The sequence below is a fragment of the Theropithecus gelada genome, chromosome 8 (assembly GCF_003255815.1).
Source record: "Theropithecus gelada isolate Dixy chromosome 8, Tgel_1.0, whole genome shotgun sequence".
Classification (NCBI taxonomy): Eukaryota; Metazoa; Chordata; class Mammalia; order Primates; family Cercopithecidae; genus Theropithecus; species Theropithecus gelada.
Genome location: NC_037676.1, coordinates 34618856 through 34639719, shown reverse-complemented (window position 1 = coordinate 34639719; position 20864 = coordinate 34618856). Strand labels below are relative to the sequence as shown.

Below are 20864 nucleotides of genomic sequence, written 5' to 3'. Positions count from 1 at the left end.
CACTCTGTCACTCAGGCTGCAGTGCAGTGGCATGATCTTGCCTCACTGCAACCTCTGCCTCCTGGGTCAGGCAATTCTCCTGCTTCAGCCTCCTAAGTAGCTGGGATTATAGGCATGTGCCACCACAGCCAGCTAATTTTTGTGTTTTTTTTAGTAGAGATGAGGCTTCACCATGTTGGCCAGGTTGGTCTTGAACTCTTGACCTCAAGTGATCTGCCCGCCTTGGCCTCCCAAAGTGCTGGGATTACAGGCATGCGCCATGGCACCTTTATGTATATGTGTCATATACATAAAGGTTTTCAAAAACTTAGTGTAGAGAATATTTCATTTTACCTCATAGCTTTTAAAACTTAATTTGAAAAAAGAAATGTTGTCTTTATATGGAAATGGTATTTTTTAAAAAACTGGTTTAAATCAACTCTTGACCTTTTTAAAAAATTATAACCAACGAAACAGACCAGAAGCCATCTTTGGGTGGATCATTCTGGTTCAACTGGCTCTGACCTGTTCTCTAAGTTTGAAAAAATTATAACCAACTAGTTTAAATAGACCAGAAGCCATCTTTGGGTGGAACATTCTGGTTCAATTGGCTCTGGCCTAAGTAGTTAGTTATAAGTAAATTTGGGGGAGCTCTCAGCATTTTAAAACCACTTAAAACAGGTTTAATCAGCCACATGTATTTGCAATGTACAACAATGTACCTATTAACATTTTCCCAGAAAATGTTCTATACAGTCTGGAAAAATAGCCCAAGCATTTTGAGGAATAAAGTGATTGGTATTCCAGTATTCCAGTTATGGTATGCCTATGATGACCTTGGATTCTATAAAACTATATCCTAAGGTAGTGTGTGTGTATGTGTATGTACTGAGGTGGGGATATTAGAAGACAATCTTCTTGTTTCCAGTAGCCTCACAACACTGCCTCGCTCTCAAGGCTTGAGCAAGAAATTTTGTTCCATATGTTAACAGGTATTTGGAAATTGTCCTTTTGGAGAGCATTCCAACTCCTGCTAGGACATTGGCAGGAGGTATACAAATCTCATCCTCATCAAGATTTCAAAGTGCCACTCACGTAGTATCCTAAAATGTCAATAAAAGACTCTTTATTCATAAATAACTGATATGCAGTAATTTACGTCTGTACATTTATCTCGAAAAGTCGGTAACCATCCAGTTTTTTTTTGTTTTTTTTTGCAAACTCTACATAAAACATCCAAACCGTCCATTTTGTTCAATACAATATAACACAGCTGTTTGGCATTACCAAATATATATGTATATATATTTATAGATATGTACATGTGCTGAAAAAGAAGCCAGTGCAGCCTTTTCTAAGAAGTCCATCCAAGTATTTACTGTACAACATTCAGAATTTACATTGATAATACAAGGCACAAAAAGTGTGGTATGAAGCCAAGGCTATGCTTCATTCAACCTCTCTCCTCTGGCTTGCTCACTCCTTCAGCTTCATGTCAAATTAAGTGTTCAGCCCTGCTTTATTTTATTTTTTGGCTTTGAACACATCAAATAAAAGTTGAGAGTGGTATGGGTTTGAGATGTGAATCACTTGAAAGAACACCCCCACGCACCTTCCCAAAATAAACGGAACAAAATGAAATCTGTTTTAACATCTTCCATGCAGAAATGGAGGTATGCAAGTACTCATATGTTTTGAGTTTGGGTCAGAAGATGAGCCAGTTTTCCTCTAAATGCTTAGGTTGGCAACGTTTCTAGGTTGAGACTTCCTGGAGTACATGTACCAATCAGACATCATTATGAAGAATGGGTAATTCTGAGTCTTTATTCCAATTTGGAAAAGGAGAACATTGTTTTTCCAACCAGAAAATTCACAGATTCTGAGTGCTTTCCCACCTTTGTATAGAAAAGTTTCGAATGGGAGTGACCTACATAATCTAGCATAAACCTTCGAGGGTGTTTCTGATTGAAAGTTTTCAGTTACCCTCTGCTGAGGCTTATATTCCTGACACCTGGCACAGGGTGCTCTGTCTCTCAGCATCATTGGAACTAGCTAATGGAGGGATACTGGAATTATTAGGTCTATTTCTGATTGTAATGTCTGTGTTTCAGTAATGGGGTCATAAGGCATGATATTCTGCTGACAAACTCCCCTCAAATATTGTCTCTCCTTTCTATGATTCACCAGAACCATAGTTAAATTTCCTCCAACATATATGAAAATTTAAGAGAATTACATAATTTGGCCAATGTTGGGATTTGAGTGTAAACAGCGCTTGAAATTAGTTAAATACTTTTTAGGGTTAGCAAAACTGGAGGCAAAAGGGCATTTCCATTGTAATCATGCCTTTTGTGAAAGTATTTTGACACGCATTCCCATTCATGCAAAGAACTACCTTACCAAATTTAGTAATATAGTCTATAATTCAAAGCTATAACTTTTTTGAAAAATAAATAAGATGGAGCCCCGCTGAACTCAATATTAGTAGTGGGGAAGGGAATTTTTAAGCTTAGGTGTAACCATGAAGCTTTCTGCCTTTTTTATCTTTGGGTCAGATGGAGGGCGGGTGCTAGGACATGAAGTTTAAATGTTACTGCCTTAGGTCCACCCAATGAGGACATTTCCAATCCATGATCTTCACAGCAAAAGGAAAAAGCAATGAGTAGCTGCTTCAAAAACCACAATTATTCTATGTGAGTTAAATTTCCTACTTCAGATCACGGTACTACACACTAGTGACTAATGGCCAGGTCTGATTTCCATCCCCTGTTACTTTTCGAAGAATTACAGTGTACAAGTTGCCATTTTGATGTCATGAATGACCCTGGAGTGGGGATGTGAGGAGTTCATGGTAGACACTGGCTCTCCTAGAATTGCTTTTGCAAAAACACCACATGCTGTCAATACAGCCAAACAGCTTTGTAACGGCAGCTTTTGAAAGAGTTTGGAACGTAAAAACACAAAATAGGCAACACATCTAAGATTAGTAACATTTTCACTTTTGTGACATTGGACAAAATACATTTTTGCTTGTAGTTCAGGAAAATTCTATGCAGACAAAACAGTGGAAACTACGGAAACGGTGGCCATTCAGCTTTTGGCTAAAGCATCGATTTTCAAATACAGCGCTATGGCAACTAACACCAAAGGCGAATACAATTGTGTCATTCTCTGTAGGCCACCATTTTGCTCTCCCATTTGCTGTGGCCATCACCTCTAGTCCAGTCAATGAGAGTTACTGAGGATTCAAACTCTGCAATGTTTCATGAGGAAACAATGAAAATGGGCCACAGACAGTGGGCCAGAGAGGAAGATTTCTCAGCTCCTTCACGATTCCTGTGACCTTTACAGAGCTGGAACAAAGACCTCTGCTAGAACTTTGCCTTCAACACGTCTGATAGCTATATCACTCAACACACTTACAGAGGGCAGAGGGACTAAGAAATTGAAGAGAAAATGGCTCAAAGGAAAAACAAAAGCGTATCAAGAGATTTTAAAACATTTTGAAATTCACAGATAAATTTGCCAGAAGTTTGGCAAGTAGAAAATACTATCTAAAACCAATTATCCTATTTTAATCATCTACATTTGTTTATCAATTCTGATGCTGAGAATGTTTCTCAAGGTAAATAGTTGCAATAAATCCAGAACGTTTAATCCAAAGAGAACCCTGTTTTAGTGATTTGACTTAATATCCTCTCCCAAAGACAATTGAAAGAAAAATAGAGAGACCTCGGCAAAAGACACCACCTGCAGTTGGAGATAAAAATAATAATAAAAAAGTTCTTCTCTTTAAAGAGGACTGTGTCAATTCTTTTTCATCTCTTACAAAAAGGCCAATAAAATTTTTGTGGGCACACATCTGAGTTTTATGAGACTTCCTGCACTGGTAAATGAAGTCTGCATTTAAATCCATAGAGCAAGCTTCCTTTTGGCTTAAAAGATTTTAATGTAAACCAGTAAGAATGTACAAGCAATGTTGTAAAAACTGTAAATTAACTTTATGTTGCTACAGTCTGGTGAAGTTGTGAAGTACACCATTTTTTAAATTCATAATTTAAAGCCATATTTAAAGCATGACTATTAGACTTAAATGCCTTTGAGGACTGAAAAAGACTTGGCATTGAGTGGAATATTTTTGTAAAAATTTTAAGTAACTTACCAAGTACTCGAGGCCACTTTTAATTTTGTTTCATTTTGCAATAGGACAGTAAAATTTCCAAATTAAGTCCTTGGATAGATGAGTAAATCTCTTTTAAGAGGGGCATTTGTGTTGTGACGGGCACATATTATAATAGGACTAAATTTAGGTCACAGTGAATAACTGAGTTCAAGTGTAAGCTAACTTTTTATCTGATCCGCAATTCCACCTCCTCCCCCACACCTTGGTTTGTAAATCTCACAAACATGGGTTCTCTTTGAAATTGTGTTGTAACATACTGCGCAATCCTGACATGCAGTGACCACAGAATTTCATATATTTTTATAGAAATCCTATGTAGGATCCTAGCAGAAATAAGTAAAAGAGAAACATAAAGAAGAAACAAAATGGGCTGAAGGATGAATTTGATTGAACTGTAGGGTGAAGTCTGAGGTGAATTATGTTAACTTCTTCCTTTGTTATCCTATATGATATGATGTTCAAGTGTGTTTATAAAACCCAGGCCAAAGGAAAAAAAAAAAAATCCATGGGAGGGAACTCCAGACATTCAGGGATTGACAACAATCTCGTCTCATCCTAAAGTAATCTAGATAGATTTGAGGGAAAATCATTTAGAATTTTCATCTATTTAAAAATACTTAAAACGTATCAAACATCTTAAAAAAAAAAAACCAAAAAAAAAAACCAAAAAGACCTGTGTAGATTCACAGAGTAGATGAAACAATTATAACTCCAATTAGAAGGGAAGAGGGAAAATGCTTAGGATGGTTTAAAACAAAAATCCTCCAAGATGGATTCTAACATAAGCTCTATAATGTGCTTTCTACAAGTTTTTACTCAACAGTGAATGCAGATTTCCTCTGCACACCACCCCATGCCAACCAACTTGTGACTGGTTGACCATCTACTCTCTCTTTCAGAAATTCTATCAGTGATGTCAGATGATTTACATTTTCATGCTGTTTATCTATTGTTTCCTAGAGGAAATAAATAAGTTAAGCACACTAGCAAAAGGGTGTTTTCCTGATCTTGATATGGTATTGTGAAAATATGCTTGACAGTTCTAAGATGATTTCTTTGTTCTATATCATAAGCCTTTGGTTCCTGAGAAAAGCGAGATGCTTTTGAATTACATGTAGCAAAGCCTTCTATCTAATATAGGGGACCACATATACCACACATTCAAGAGTTCTTCCATGCCTTACTCATGGTACCATAAATTCAACTCATCTTTAGGCCTTTTTCACGTGGCATGGAGATTCACAACATTATTATTTTTTACAAGGGATCTACAAAAAAGTTGTTTAAAAAAAATGGATCATATCCCAACTGCCAAGTACTCCCCACCTCCCCCATTCCCTGATTACTTTTTATTTGAATGTAGCCAACTCTAAGTAGCTGACTAGCTGCCTTGTGGTTTGTCTGGGTCCTTGACTTTGGTTGTCCTGATTGTGAACAGCAAATTAAAATATCCACCAGAAGATGAGCAACAACAAATCTGTTTATCTTTAGTCTACCAGGACATCTTGTCAAAAATGATTTAATAGGATAAAAAGATGGAGTAAAGTGATAAGATGAGGGTCATGAATTATCTGTGGATTTCCATCCTCCACAATATCACTGCCTCCTAATATAAAAAAAAAATCATACAGCAATAGCCATATGTTAATGGTTCTATAGAGAAAGCATATTCAGGGAGACTGAATAGTCATAGCGTGAAGGCTCCCTGAACAATGCATGTGGTTTCAGGGACACTGTGTAGAGGTATTCCTCAAGTCTATTTACTCGGATATCATTTAGAGCAACGACTATCCGCTAATTTCCCAAGAGGTAAAATGAGGATCACATATAGCCTTACTGAGAGATTCTGTGATGACATAGTACCAACATGTTAGACAATTTCAAGAATCTGGATTGAAAAATACAGTCGAACTCATTTTCTTGTAACAACAATGCTAGAGAACTAGATCAACACATGCCTCCTGGAATTATAGCTGATTTGAGGCCTATGACATCTGCAGTTCATGTGTATTTGAATCTGCTTTAATCTCTCCTGTCTCCATATCCATGTAATAAGCTGTGTTCTAATAGCACTGAGCAATTTGAGTAGCTTAGATGGGAATAGAGATGGTCCCGCTTTGTTTCGTTAGAAAAAACATCTTTCCATATTGACAAGTTTAATTATGCTCCTTAATACCTCTCTACTGCAAGAGGTAAGGAAGAGGAAGAAAGAATAAGGGTAGATTTGTCTCAGGAAAAAAGTAAAAGGTGGAGTACACTATAAGAACTAGTTTGTGGTCTGTCTTACCTCTCCATTTTGTCTCCATTAAGTGGCTAGAAGAGACAGGGAGCTGGTGCTGGTGTGATGTGCTCAGATTCTAAATTCAATGCCCTCCTTGACGTTGTTGAAGTCATACAATTGGGTTGGCAACCCTGTTTCACGTCTATAAGCCAGTTTTATAATGATTTCTGACATCACAGATGCCAGTTGGTAGAAAACTCTGACAATCTAGTACCAGAATCAGCTGGCCTTTTGGGGCACATCATTAAAAACCTGTTTCAAAACATGCACTTAATCAATCTCTGCCTTCCCAGCATTATTGTAGCTCATCTTTTCCCACAGCTACTTCTGCTCTCACTTTCATCCTTGCCACTACAAATCTGAGGAGTTTAACCCAAACGTGCATTCCAAGGAGATCATAGAGCCCTCTTATATGTAAGAGAGCTTGTACTTTTCGCTATTAACATGTTTTACCTATATAAAATTTAGTTTCTTCCACAGGGGAGTCTCACTGATTGTAAATGAAGGCTGAATTCCCCCAATGCCATTGGGCAGAAAGCAGCCTCTTTCTTTCCCATTTAAAGCAAATGTCCCCAAGCTGGCCATCACTCTGTCTCATGGGAGGAAGTGGACTAGAGTCCATTTTGCCTGCTGTAGTTGAAGTCGGCTTCATCAAGCTGGGATTCTGAAATGTTTGAGAGTTTCGTGTGTGTCCTCCCAATCTCTTCAAGGGCACAGGCCAGGGAGTCAAGATCACCATCATGCTGATGACGAGCTTCCCACAGGTTCAAAATGACAGCAGATGGGCTACTTTGTGTAGCAAAATAAGATAAATTCCTAGATGGAGAGAGTTAAACAAAAAGAAGAACAAAACAAAACATGAAAATAAAGGAATAAACACCAATCATCATAAGAGAATTAAAATGAATTTTAATAGATATTTTTACAGAAGGGATAAAAAGCTTATAGTAAGGCAGGTCTGGGGCAGTCTAATTTGTATCTCAACACTCAATTGAAACTGGGTTGTGGAATGTTACCAATAACCTTATCATCTCCCGAGTCTTGTTTTGCCTTCCTTGTTTGTTTTGTCTTGTTTGTTTTACAGACAGGGTCTTGCTCTGTCACCTAGGCTGGAGTGCAATGACACAATCATAGCTCACTGCAGCCTTGACCTCCTGAGCTTAAGTGATCCTCCTGCCTCAGCCTCCCAAAATCTTGGGATTATAAGCATGAGGCACCACATTTGGACCCAAGTCTTTTGGGTCCTCACTTTCCTTGAACCGTGTGTGTGTGTGTGTTTGCCTCTTGACCATCCCCTTGACATGCTCTATTTCATTAGTTTATGTCATACTTTCACTCATTCCTATTTTTTCAAAATATTTGACCCCTGTCTACTCTGGCAAACATAAGGGCTTTCAAGGTTTCGTCTTTGATTACTTCTTGTTATTTCCTTTGTCAGTGGGCTTATATACTAAATGGAGTAGCTATCAAACAACGTAGATAGTATTCTAAATCTATACCTCCAATCTTTAAGTTAACGTGAGCTAATCACAGATCCCTAAATGGCCTTGGGATTGTTTCAATTATAGATGCCTCTACCTCCACAAACGCAATGCATCAGAAACTGGCATCTCCGTGCCTCCAAACTGGTCCTCCTTCTAACTAGAACAAGTATCCCAGTATTTATAACCATCTTTCTTTTTTTTTTTTTTTTTTTTTTTTTTGAGACGGAGTCTCGCTCTGTCGCCCAGGCTGGAGTGCAGTGGCGCGATCTCGGCTCACTGCAAGCTCCGCCTCCCGGGCTTACGCCATTCTCCTGCCTCAGCCTCCCGAGTAGCTGGGACCACAGGCGCCCGCCACCTCGCCCGGCTAGTTTTTTGTATTTTTTAGTAGAGACGGGGTTTCACCGTGTTCGCCAGGATGGTCTCGATCTCCTGACCTCGTGATCCGCCCGTCTCGGCCTCCCAAAGTGCTGGGATTACAGGCTTGAGCCACCGCGCCCAGCCTTATAACCATCTTTCTAATCTTTCACACTAGACCATTTGTTTTTGATTCTTCCTTTTATATTTTTTTCTTTTTAACATGCTCATCAGCTTCTCCGTTGTTCTCCATGTTTACTACCTACACCTAATTTACACTCTATCACTTTATGGTCTAAATCACAGCAAAATCTTTAGTTTTTCCAAATTCAAATATATCCTGCATTCTATTTCCTCAGTCATGAAATATCTACTCTAGTTGTTTTCAATGACTTCTTTGGTCTGGCCTTGATCTAGCTATGGATATTGATATAAATATCCATAGCTAGACATGGATATCCCTAATATATATATACACACACACACATATATATGTATATGTGTGTGTATATATGTGTGTGTGTGTGTGTGTATATATATATATATATATATATAGTCTTTTCTCCTACTCAAGTCTTATTTTGCTCTTTGAACCACTGACCCTGACTTAGGTAACACTTTGCTTCTTGCTTTAATTTAGTCCATTCTGTTCACTAGGAAGGTCCACTTCCTCCCTTTATCCTATTTATCAAGATCATATGCACCCACAAATGGACAAGTTTAATTATGCTCATTGATACCTCTCTACTGCAAGGGGCAACGAAGAGGAAGAAAGAACAAGGGAACATTTTTCTCAGCAAAAAACGGTTCAGTTTTTTGTGTGTGTCTCAATGGTTCGAAACCCCAATGGTGTTTGGCCATGTCCAATGGTTCAATTCTCATCTCCTCTTTTCCCAAAATGATTTATGTCTTCTCTGAACTCTTTTTATGCTTGTACTTAACTTTCATGTGAAAAAAATGCTTATATATTTCGTGTGTGTGTGAGTGTGTGTGTGTGTTTTAGTTCTGCCTTCCCAATTTGACCACAAACACCTGAAGGGTAAGGACCATATCTATTGATTTTCTGAATCTGCTACAGCACTTATGATAATACTACGACAGGTGTTTATTCAACATTCTTCAGCCAAGTAATTGATTCCTACAATGCTTTTTAAGATGACATGGTATCTTCAGTAAAAGCATGGTAATCTTTAGGACAATAACTTTTCTATGATGAAGACAAAACACAAAAGATTAAAGATCACTGTTTTTCACAGGGACTTTTACAGTAAGGATAGAAATGTCATCTCTGGTAAATTCTGATGAGTTGAAAAGATTTTCCAGAGCCAGCCAAGTATTTCCTATTTTGAGGATGGTATTACTTTCCCTCACCACACCCAGCTTATGGTCACAAAGAGCACTGATGTAGAGTGAAGCACTCGGACGACAGACAAGCTTTTAAGGATGAGTTGCCATTTACAAGAGCCACAGATGCATGCACACACACACACAGTAATTCTGAGTGAATAAAGTGCTATTTTATTCAAAGGTCTTAAGATCCTGTTTATAGTCAGTTGGTTCCCAAATAGCACTACAAGTATGTTCCACTAATAGACATCTTTAATTGTGAAATAGAAAAGGCCAGCTTAAAAACATTCTCTCTAGTTTTTCTTTTGTCTTTTCTTTCCTTCCTCCTTTTCTTTTTTCTTTAATGGTTATTCATTTCTATACTAATAGAAATGGCAAAGCAAATCCTGCTTAAGTAGTTGAAGGGATCCGAGTTCCTCTTATTTAAGAAATTTGTTTTGGCTGAGTATGGTGGCTCAAGCCTATAATGTCAGCATTTGGGGAGACCCAGGTGGGAGAATCACTTGAGGCCAGGAGTTCAAGACCAGACTGGAAAACACAGCAAGACCTCTGTCTCCACAAAAATAAAATAAATTAGCCAGGGTGCAGTGGTGCACACCTGTAGTCCCAGCTACTCAGGAGGCTCCGGTAGGAGGATCATGTAAGCCAATGAGTTCAAAGCTGCAGTGGGCTATGATTGTACCACTGCATTCCAGGCTGGGCAACAGTGAGACCCTGTCTCAAAAAAAGACAAAAACAAAACCGAACAACTTTGAGTATAGGCACTTGTTCCTTGTCATGTAGAGATGTTTGTAGGGAAAGTTGCAATATACTCCTACAAACACTGTCAACAAAACCCAGGTAGAAGGCAAACTGAAAGAACAGCTAGGAGAGAGGCAAACTGAGAGACAAGGCCTGAGTGGGCTATGGGTCGCCTATGTGACAATCTTCTTTTATATCCATCATGAGAATGATGACCATGGACATTCTTTTGTTTCTAGCACGGGTAAATGATTCTTTATGATCTCTATTGTTGTTTTAAAAACAACAGCTACAATGACAAAAACAGCAGTACTTTCTCCTTATTAAGGATTTATATTTACATTTTGTATTTGCCATTGAACAACAATGAACTTTTGCCCTATGGGAATTACTAGAATCTTTGTGATCCTACTATCTTAAAAGTTAACAGTCTATTCTATACCAGGGTTGACAAACTTTCTCTGTAAATGACCAGATAGTCAATGTTTTTGGTTTTGGGGACCACATATGCTCAGTGTTGCTGCTACTCTACTGTGCCTTGGTATTGCAAAAACAGAAACAATATGTTAAGTGAATGAGCGTGGCTGTGTGCCAATAAAACTTCATGTGGCACACTGATATTTGATTGTCACACAGATTTCATGTGTGGCACAATATTACTCTTTTGACTTTTTTCCAGACCATTTAAAAATGTGAAAACTATCCTTAGCTCATGGGCTGTATACAAGTAGGTGGTGGGTCAGATGTGGCCTGCAGGCCACCATGCTGACCTCGCTCCTCTGCTGTCTTATAACCTAAAGTAGGTTTCCATAGCTAGTAGTCATTTGAAAGAATATCAGGTGGAACTTCCTGCATTTGAAATAAGCAAGTAGATGGCCAAAGTTGCTGAATCTCTAGCTCTGTGTCCTGCCTCAGGCACTCTGAGAACTTTATCCTAGGTAAATGTTTGGGAATCTTTGACATTTCAAGACATGACAGGAACACCAGGGCATAAAAACGCAATAACAGAACTGTTAGAGAGGCATAAAAAGTAGGTTTTGAGGCTTCTGATGAATCATTGTCTTAACACAATATTAAAAATATTGGTGAGTACACCTGCCTCAAGTAAGAGAAGGACCGGAGAATGACTCCTGCCAGTCACATGGTTCTGAAAAGTCCCGCAAATGTCCTGGTTTGTGGAATAGGCACCCACGGCTAAAGGAAGCTAAATGATCAAAAGAGGCAGAAATATAACTCTCTTGGCACAGATCTCTGAACATATTGTAGCAAGTGAAATGTGCTCCCCAAAGCAAATTTTAAATTTATACTTTGAATTTACACAAGCACATTCAGCACAACATAAATCTCAAATTCCGCTAAATTTTAATACATACACAGAAGAATGTATTGGTCTTATTAAAAATAGTAGAATCAGCTTTGCAGTTAACAGATATCCTATTGTGAGAAAACATTTAAATGGCATTTTAAATGCCATTTTCAAGACATTATAAATCTAAGCACTACGAATGTAACAAACCACACAGCTCATGCACCTAGAAGGTCGCGATAAGTGAACAGAATGTAGAGGAGGGGTCAGTCCATAACAGGGAAGAAAGTTTCATTATTGGGAAATCAAAACTTAAGCAGGGAATGTGACAGGGTATAACCTTATAAGGAGGATAATGAAACTTAGGTGACATCCAGGAAGATTGTTCCCATAGTACTTGAGCAATGAGGAACTGGAGGAGGGACTTGTGTGCTAGGAGATAAATTACCTTCTGTAGCTGCCCCAGGTATGCCTGTCTACCAGACACCTGATCTTGCAAGACCACTATTAAAAAGTCTCACTTTCTCTGTTCTTTGTGCCTCTGAGTCTATTCTTTGGGTTTGGACGGGTGAGCGTGTTTCTCTCGCTATTAAACTACATTTATCTGTTTACAATAGAATAATATATAGGCTCAGCGTGATGGCTCATGCCTGTAATCCCAGCACTTTGGGAGGCCGAGGTGGGCAGATCACCTGAGGTAAGGAGTCCGAGACCAGCCTGACCAAAGCCCTGTCTCTACTAAAAATATAAAAATTAGCTGGGATGGTGGCAGTTGCCTGTAGTCCCAGCTACTTGAGAGGCTGAAGCACAAGAATTGCTTGAACCCAGGAGCAGAGGTTGCAGTGAGCCAAGATTGCGCCACTGCATTCCAACCTGGGCGACAGAGCAAGACTTCATCTCAAAAAAATATATATATACATATACCTAAAATCTCAATGCAATAGGCTACTTCTCAAAGAGAGTTGAATTATTTTGCTGCTTACATGCGTGCAAATGCATTATGATTTTATGAAATTGGTATACAATGTATCTATCTCATCTCCTTGTGAAATTATTTGGATCCTAATCTATGTGACCCATTTCTCCTCATAATGCTGTGTGCATTTGGACACCAGCAGGTAAATGTACACACCATTCAGGGAACATTGTTAATACAGTACTACAAAACAGAGTTCACAGCAATAGTTGATTTTAAGCAATTTCCTGAGTGCTTGTTTTTTTTTTTTGAAATGGAACCAGAACATTAGCAAAAATAGTAATCCTGAATATTCACATAGATGCCTGAAAATGAAACTTTTTTTCTTTGACAAATTTTTAAGGAAGTGAATACATACTACCCTCATCTTAGATGCTTCAAATTGTTAACTTTTTTATGCATTGATTCCAGGGAACCTTTTGATATAGCCTTTTCAAATTCTGATCAATGGAGGTAATTCTGAAAACTAAGATTTATTTTTTGCAATGTCATTAAGATGTTATATAACATGCAGATGTAAATGAGCTACTCTCTATTTGTTATTTATTAATTATTTTAGTTTTGAGACAGAGTCTCATTCTGTCTCCCAGGCTGGAGTGCAGTGGTGTGATCTCAGCTCACTGCAACCTTCACCTCCCAGGTTTCAGCAATTCTTATGCTTCAGACTCCCGAATAGCTGGGATTACAGGCATGTGCCACCATGTCCAGCTAATTTTTATATTTTTAGTAGATATGGGGGTTTGCCATGTTGCACAGGCTGGTCTCGAACTCCTGGCCTCCAGTAATCAGCCCATCTTTGCCTCACAAAGCGCTGAGATTACAGGTCTCAGCTGTTGCGCCTGGCCTAAAACAATCTAATCTCTAAATTTTAGGAATTTACTTTAGCATCATTTTGTCTTCAATTCATTTCCCTAAGCCCTATAAACTCAATGACTTTATCTTTTCCTTTGGAACTCTGAGTGAGCACAGATAAACTGTAAAATACAAAAGAACAAAGCTGGAGGCATCACGCTACCTGACTTCAAACTATACTACAAGGCTACAGTAACCAAAACAGCATGGTACTGGTACCAAAACAGAGATATAGACCAATGGAACAGAACAGAGTCCTCAGAAATAATACCACACATCTACAGCCATCTGATCTTTGACAAACCTGAGAGAAACAAGAAATGGGGAAAGGATTCCCTATTTAATAAATGGTGCTGGGAAAATTGGCTAGCCATAAGTAGAAAGCTGAAACTGGATCCTTTCCTTACTCCTTATACGAAAATTAATTCAAGATGGATTAGAGACTTAAATGTTAGACCTAATACCATAAAAATCCTAGAGGAAAACCTAGGTAGTACCATTCAGGACATAGGCATGGGCAAAGACTTCATGTCTAAAACACCAAAAGCAACGGCAGCAAAAGCCAAAATTGACAAATGGGATCTCATTAAACTAAAGAGCTTCTGCACAGCAAAAGAAACTACCAGCAGAGTGAACAGGCAACCTACAGAATGGGAGAAAATTTTTGCAATCTACTTAGCTGACAAAGGGCTAATATCCAGAACCTACAAAGAACTCAAACAAATTTACAAGAAAAAAACAAACAACCCCATCAAAAAGTGGGCAAAGGATTCGAACAGACATTTCTCAAAAGAAGACATTCATACAGCCAACAAACACATGAAAAAATGCTCATCATCACTGGCCATCAGAGAAATGCAAATCAAAACCACAATGAGATACCATCTCACACCAGTTAGAATGGCGATCATTAAAAAGTCAGGAAACAAGAGGTGCTGGAGAGGATGTGGAGAAATAGGAACACTTTTACACTGTTGGTGGGATTGTAAACTAGTTCAACCATTATGGAAAACAGTATGGCGATTCCTCAAGGATCTAGAACTAGATGTACCATATGACCCAGCCATCCCATTACTGGGTATATACCCAAAGGATTATAAATTATGCTGCTATAAAGACACATGCACACGTATGTTTATTGCAGCACTATTCACAATAGCAAAGACTTGGAATCAACCCAAATGTCCATCAGTGACAGATTGGATTAAGAAAATGTGGCACATATACACCATGGAATACTATGCAGCCATAAAAAAGGATGAGTTTGTGTCCTTTGTAGGGACATGGATGCAGCTGGAAACCATCATTCTTAGCAAACTATCACAAGAACACAAAACCAAACACCGCATGTTCTCACTCATAGGTGGGAACTGAACAATGAGATCACTTGGACTCAGGAAGGGGAACATCACACACCGGGGTCTATCATGGGGAGGGGGGAGGGGGGAGGGATTGCATTGGGAGTTATACCTGATGTAAATGACGAGTTGATGGGTGCAGCACACCAACAAGGCACAAGTATACATATGTAACAAACCTGCACGTTATGCACATGTACCCTACAACTTACAGTATAATAATAATAAATAAATTTAAAAAAAAAAAAACTGTAAAATACAGAGACAAGCAGATTAAACCTTAGGCGAAGACAGCTGAATACATTCATCTATGTAAGTTCATTGAGTACTAATGGTTTATTAAATTTAATTTTGTTTTCTTGTGCTTAAATGCTTTCCATACACCTGAGTTCCAGGGGATTTGTTTTATTACCATGATTAATTTTATCTTTCTGAGACTTCTCTATCTCCATCCCTTGGCTTCAATTAAAAGCCCATGCTTTATGTAGAAGCCAGGACAGAACTGGAAACTTCTGAATCTTGACCTTACCAATTTCACCTGCTAGACATAGACCAACTTACAATGGTGGATATGAGTTAAAACCCAAATTTTTATATAGAATCTTAATTTTCAGAATGTATCTTTAAACTAATAACCTTGTTAAAATAATAAAACCTTAGATTTGAGGATTTTTGGAAATAGTTATTGAGCCTTCTGGTTTTTTTGTTTTGTTTTTTTTTTGTTTTTTTTTTTTTTTGGAGATATAAAGGTGGGGTAGAGAATTGAGGAACCATGATAGAATTTTGCCTTATAGGTCTTTATAAATTATTGCAACACAGGGCTAATTTTATGAAAAGGAAAAGTGGCTAGAGATACCACCCTTTCTTTAGGACTGTGAAAGCTTTCAGATCTTCCCAAATCCCTGAGTATTCAAATGCAAATGTTTTAGGGACTAGCACATCTAAATCCTCCATCAGTTAACAAAGAGATTAGATAACAGGAATGGAGAGGAAGGCACAGGCTCAGGCTCTGTCTTAGCCCTAGGGAGGTACACTGAAGAGCTACCAAGGGCACCTTGTACTTCCAGCTGGAGTCAGCCCAGCTCAGCATTCTGAGTCTGTAAGGGCCTCGCTTCATTCAAAATTCCAGATAACAAAGCTTTTATTTCAGTTACTCAGAACCATGGTACCAGGAGGAAAATCTACCTATTTGCAAGCTGTAAAGCTCTTCCCATGACTGCTTGTGAGAATGAATTTCATATTGAAATATACCAGGAGATCACATTTGAGTTGCAGCCCTACATCCTTAGCAGAGAAGTCACCTCAACCCAGGTACATGAAATAATTTCCTTCAGAATTTGGGCTTTTGCCCAACACTTTCAAATATAAGGGAGCAGTTGTACCTGTGACATGAGGGCAGCAAGTTTAACTGTTTAGAAATTGTTGCTACTTATATAAGACTCTTTTTTTTTTTTTCCAAGATAGGGTCTCACTCTATTGCCCAGGCTGGAGTGCAGTGGTGCGATCATAGCTCACTGCAGCTTTGACCTCTCAGGTTCAAGTGATCCTCCCGTCTCAGACTCCCAAGTAGCTAGGACCACAGGTGAGCATCACCATGCCCGGCTACATTTTTTTAAAAAATTATTTTTGGTAGAGATGGGGTCTTACTATGTTGCCAGGGCTCACCTTGAGCTCCCTGAGATCAAGTGATTGTCCCATCTTGGCTTCTCAAAGGGCGGGAACTATAGATGTGAGCCACCATGCCTGGCCACTGTTTTTAATTTAGCTATTAAAAAGCGTATTTTTAAAAGATCTTCTGGGCCAGGCACAATGGCTCACGCTTGTAATCCCAGCACTTTGGGAGGCCGAGGAATGTGGATCACAAGGTCAGGAGTTCAAGACCAGCCTGGCCAACATGGTGAAACCCCATCTCTACTAAAAATACAAAAAATTAGTCGGCCGTGGTGGCAGGGGCCTGTAATCCCAGTTACTTGGGAGGCTGAGGCAGGAGAATCGCTTGAACCCGGAAGGCAGGGGTTTCAGTGAGCCTAGATGGCACCATTGCACTCCAGCCTGGGTGGCAGGGTGAGGCTCCGTCTCAAAAAAAAAAAAAATCTTTTTGAGTAGTCTGTCAGTACAAAAGGTAAAAACAAAGTTAAACTGCCTGTAATAAATTGGAAAACATCATTACAAAAACAGTTTATAATCCTAGTATATACCTCCAGATAGAGAATTGAAACACAGTCATAATGGAAAAATATTAATATCTCTGCTATCGTTTTAATTGTCTAATTTAATGAAAGCCTCTTATGTGACCAAAACCAACCTTCCATATGCCTCTTTAAATGCAAATAGAAGAGAAAAGCCATTTATCCTCAAGAGCAGTAGTTGAACACACCATAAGCATTTGCCCCATTCATCAAGCTTTCATCCCCAAACTTCAACTTCACTAGGTAGTCAACAAGCAGCAAAGCAGCCCACAGGATAAAGCAAGCCAGTGTTGCAGTTTTAAAGACTAAGCAAGAGATGAGCACTGTATAGTTCCTGCTGTCCCCCCAGGATCTTCCAGTGAGAGGAAGCTGGCATGGAAAACCCAAAAGGGAAGGACATGGGCACCTGAAAACATGCTGAGTTCCAGTCTGCCTTGTTCTAAAAGTGGTGCATTAATTATTTCAGGCCAATTAATTTGGCAATAAAATTTCCCTCATCATTATCCTTTTACTTATTTCATTATCTGGTTCTTGGAAAAAAGCAAGAATTCTTTTTTTGGAAATGTATGAGAGCCCTGGATCCTTGAGGACTGTCTGTTGCCAAATGAGAACAGAGTCGGTTGTAGTCCCTGTTTTCAATTCTCCAGTTTCATTCCTGACAGGATAAGCCTATGACAGTTTCTCAATTTGGGAAATGAAAAGATGATAAAACCTCACAAATAATTGAAAAGAAACAGTTAATCACTTAAAGGACACTAATAAATTAGATACAATCATTCCTAGGATTTTACAGTCTCAAATTATGTAAACATCCTTATTCAGATGTACTGACATTGTTAACTTTTTTCAGTACTATTTGAAACAGCATTTGTGAAGGGGACTATTTAGGCTATAAAGGGATTTTGGCATGCCTGTCTTTTCTGAAAACATTCGTTTATAGGAAGGAAACCTTTTCCTTCAAAGCCTAGTGCGCGCGCGCGCACACACACACACACACACACACACACTGCCACCCACCCACACTGCCTAGAAGAAATGTGACACCCCTTGTCAGCATTCCCTGGAGCTCACAGTGGGGGCATAACTTTAGTTCTCTTGCAGGAACATAAAAAGTTTATTTTCCACATTGTCTTTAGGATGAGCACCTGCCACTTAGAAACCATATACAGCTTGTTCATGGCTAAGTGTGTCCCAGAGCTGTCTGTGTTCAGCTTCATATTAGCGGGCAGTTTCATGAGTCATTGGCTTTGACAAAATAAAGCCCAAATCTCTACCACTTTGCTGTGTTGGGCCCCTCTGGCTTCACTGCAAGGACTTTTTAAATTTTGGACCCTGCCTAAGTCCACACTGGACCAGAACCAAAAAAAATCTGATTTGGGCTTCATTGTATTTTTGACCACAACGACCTACGTATAATACTATCTCCCTATCCAATCATTCTTCTTAGAAGAGTCATCTGGTTTCTAGAACCAGGTAATAAAACTTGACAAGTAAATAAAAGGAAATAGTTAATCACTTAAAATATTTTCTCATAAATTAGATAAATCATTCATAGGATTTTAATTTCTCAAATTATAAAAACATCCTTACTCAGATATTCTGACATTGTCAGCTTTCTCAGTACTACTTAAGACATGAAGGCTGATGTTTTTGGAAATGGCAGCCTCACACCCATTATTTGAAGGTTAGAATGTGTTTTCTAACCTGCAGAACCAAGAAAGCTTAGTTTAGTGTGATCATAGTAAATCCCCAAACACAAGAATGAAAATACCTAGAGCCCACGGTCACCAAGTAACCACACTTAGTGATCTGCCTGTGAAGCCGGTGCTCTGTCTGCATCTTGTACTCATCTTCTTCTCTTTTTTCCTCCCTTCTTCCTTCACTTCAAAGAAACCTGGCTCTAGGATTGTCCTACCTCAGGTGAGTTCTCAACAGTTATTCAGAAACAGATTGCTAAGCTGCCTTGGGGCCTTCCTCCATCCTTTCCCTCGACTTTCTGGCCATCTCACTGTTCCTTTGCATTCAATGAATAGGATGGACAGAGGAAATGAAAAGATAGCACCTCAATGAGAGAAGATTCTGTTTCTCATTAAAGGCCCTGTTAAAAGATTTCATAGGAAACAAATTATAGCACAGCATGTCAGCCATGAGATATGAGGAATTTCACCTATACAGTTTTTACACCATAACCCATTAACTCTCAAATCTGAAGTGTGTTTGAAACATTTTAACTAGCAGACCAATAAGAAATATGTTTTCCCAGGGAAGTGCTTATACATGTTCAAACAAATATACTATTGAGGAGGGCGCTGGGAAAAACTGTTAATAAGATATCATTTATCTGCTGCTTTCCATTTTGGAATCTTTTCTTCCAATGTGGCGGCCTCCCCTCTACTCATCTGCCCATATCTCATGGATCTCTTCCCATCTCATGAATCTGTTCCCATAGCAACTTGGTCAAGCTGGCTGTGTTTTCACAAGGGTTTCTGGAATATGAAAATTAGGAGGCATCACAGAAGAATGATCTAATAGTAGAATTTCAGGTACTGTTAAGATCTGAGGGAAAAGACACGAATCTTCCAAAATATCAGCCACGTAGCCTGTTTTAAGACTCATTTTCAAGATCCCTTGATGCTTGTTCATATCAATTCTGTTTATTAGGAAGCAGGTTTTTAGGGTCAGGAACACTCTCCTGGCTAGGCGTGGTGGCACATGCCTGTAATCTTAGCACTTTGGGAGGCCGAGGCAGGAAGATTACTTGAGACCAGGAGTTCGAGACCAGCCTGCCCCACATGGTGAAACCCCATCTCTGCAAAATACAAAAACTAGCCAGGCGTGGTGGCTCATGCTTGTAATCCCAGCTACTCTGGAGGCTGAGGCAGGAGAATCGCTTGAACCCAGGAAGTGGGGGTTGCAGTAAGCTGAGATTGTGGCACTGCACTCCAGCGTGGGCAACAGAGAAAGACTCCATCTCAAAACAAACAAAAGCCACTCTCCTGTGAAAGAGTTCATATCATTCATTAGAAAAATATTTATTGAATAACCCCCAAGTAGATGGTCCTCTCTCCATATGTTTAACTGTAATTAAAAAATAAAAAGTATCTAAAAAATACAAAGCACTGTGGAAGTTTAGATATGGTGGAACACTTCTATGTAAAGCAGTTAGTTTCCAACATTTAATTTGTTAAGTCCTCTGCATTGCTCCCCACCACCTACCCCCTGCATGACCAATTCCTTATTTTACATCTACCAATCACAGGTGGCCAAGAGTGTTGAAATGGAGTTATTACAGCTGAATTTTCAGAATAAATGTGCAATCTCAGCTTTGAAATGCAGCAAGTATGAACTCTGAGTAATAGTCAAAGTTTGCTCACAGAATCTATAACTGCAACTGTTATCTATGACATTCTTTGCTAGGCTGTGTAGCTTATTTAGTGTGATCCATATGCCAGGCGAGCGGCAAGGCCACCTGTGTTGCCAGCCGTACAGCACACACTCCTGACATTTCTCGCATTCTCATCGACTGCTAAGCTTTTAACTTTACATTCCCTGTCTTTTATTTCCTATTCAGATCTAAGTAGAAACATGATTGGCAAAAAGGCATATTATCATCAGTGACATTTGCATTTACCAAAAGGAGGGTAAGAAAACATTTTCACTGGCAATAAAGTAAAAGCAAATGTTTTCTTCCACTTGTTTTGAAAGTCTTCCTTAATGATTTGAGGGCAGTAGTTTTACTAGCTTTTAAACGCTTTTTGGAATTGGATGGAGGGGAAGAGCCAGGCGAAAGTGTTGTTACAAGATCAAGGTAGGT

At 39.0% G+C, this 20864-nt stretch overlaps 1 protein-coding gene across 2 annotated transcripts in view; it reads right to left on the bottom strand.

The window, feature by feature from the left end:
* Window positions 1–1078: 1078 nt before the first annotated feature.
* The window catches only part of UNC5D (unc-5 netrin receptor D), a 593886-nt gene continuing 574100 nt past the window's right edge, over window positions 1079–20864 (bottom strand). Inside the window, exon 17 of one of the 2 annotated variants that reach the window (XM_025394124.1) lies at window positions 1079–7259. In XM_025394124.1, coding sequence (XP_025249909.1) covers window positions 7055–7259 — 205 coding nt within the window. In that variant the 3' untranslated portion in view covers window positions 1079–7054. The remainder of the gene's footprint in view (window positions 7260–20864) is intronic. The other variant, XM_025394125.1, reaches the window with a different exon arrangement.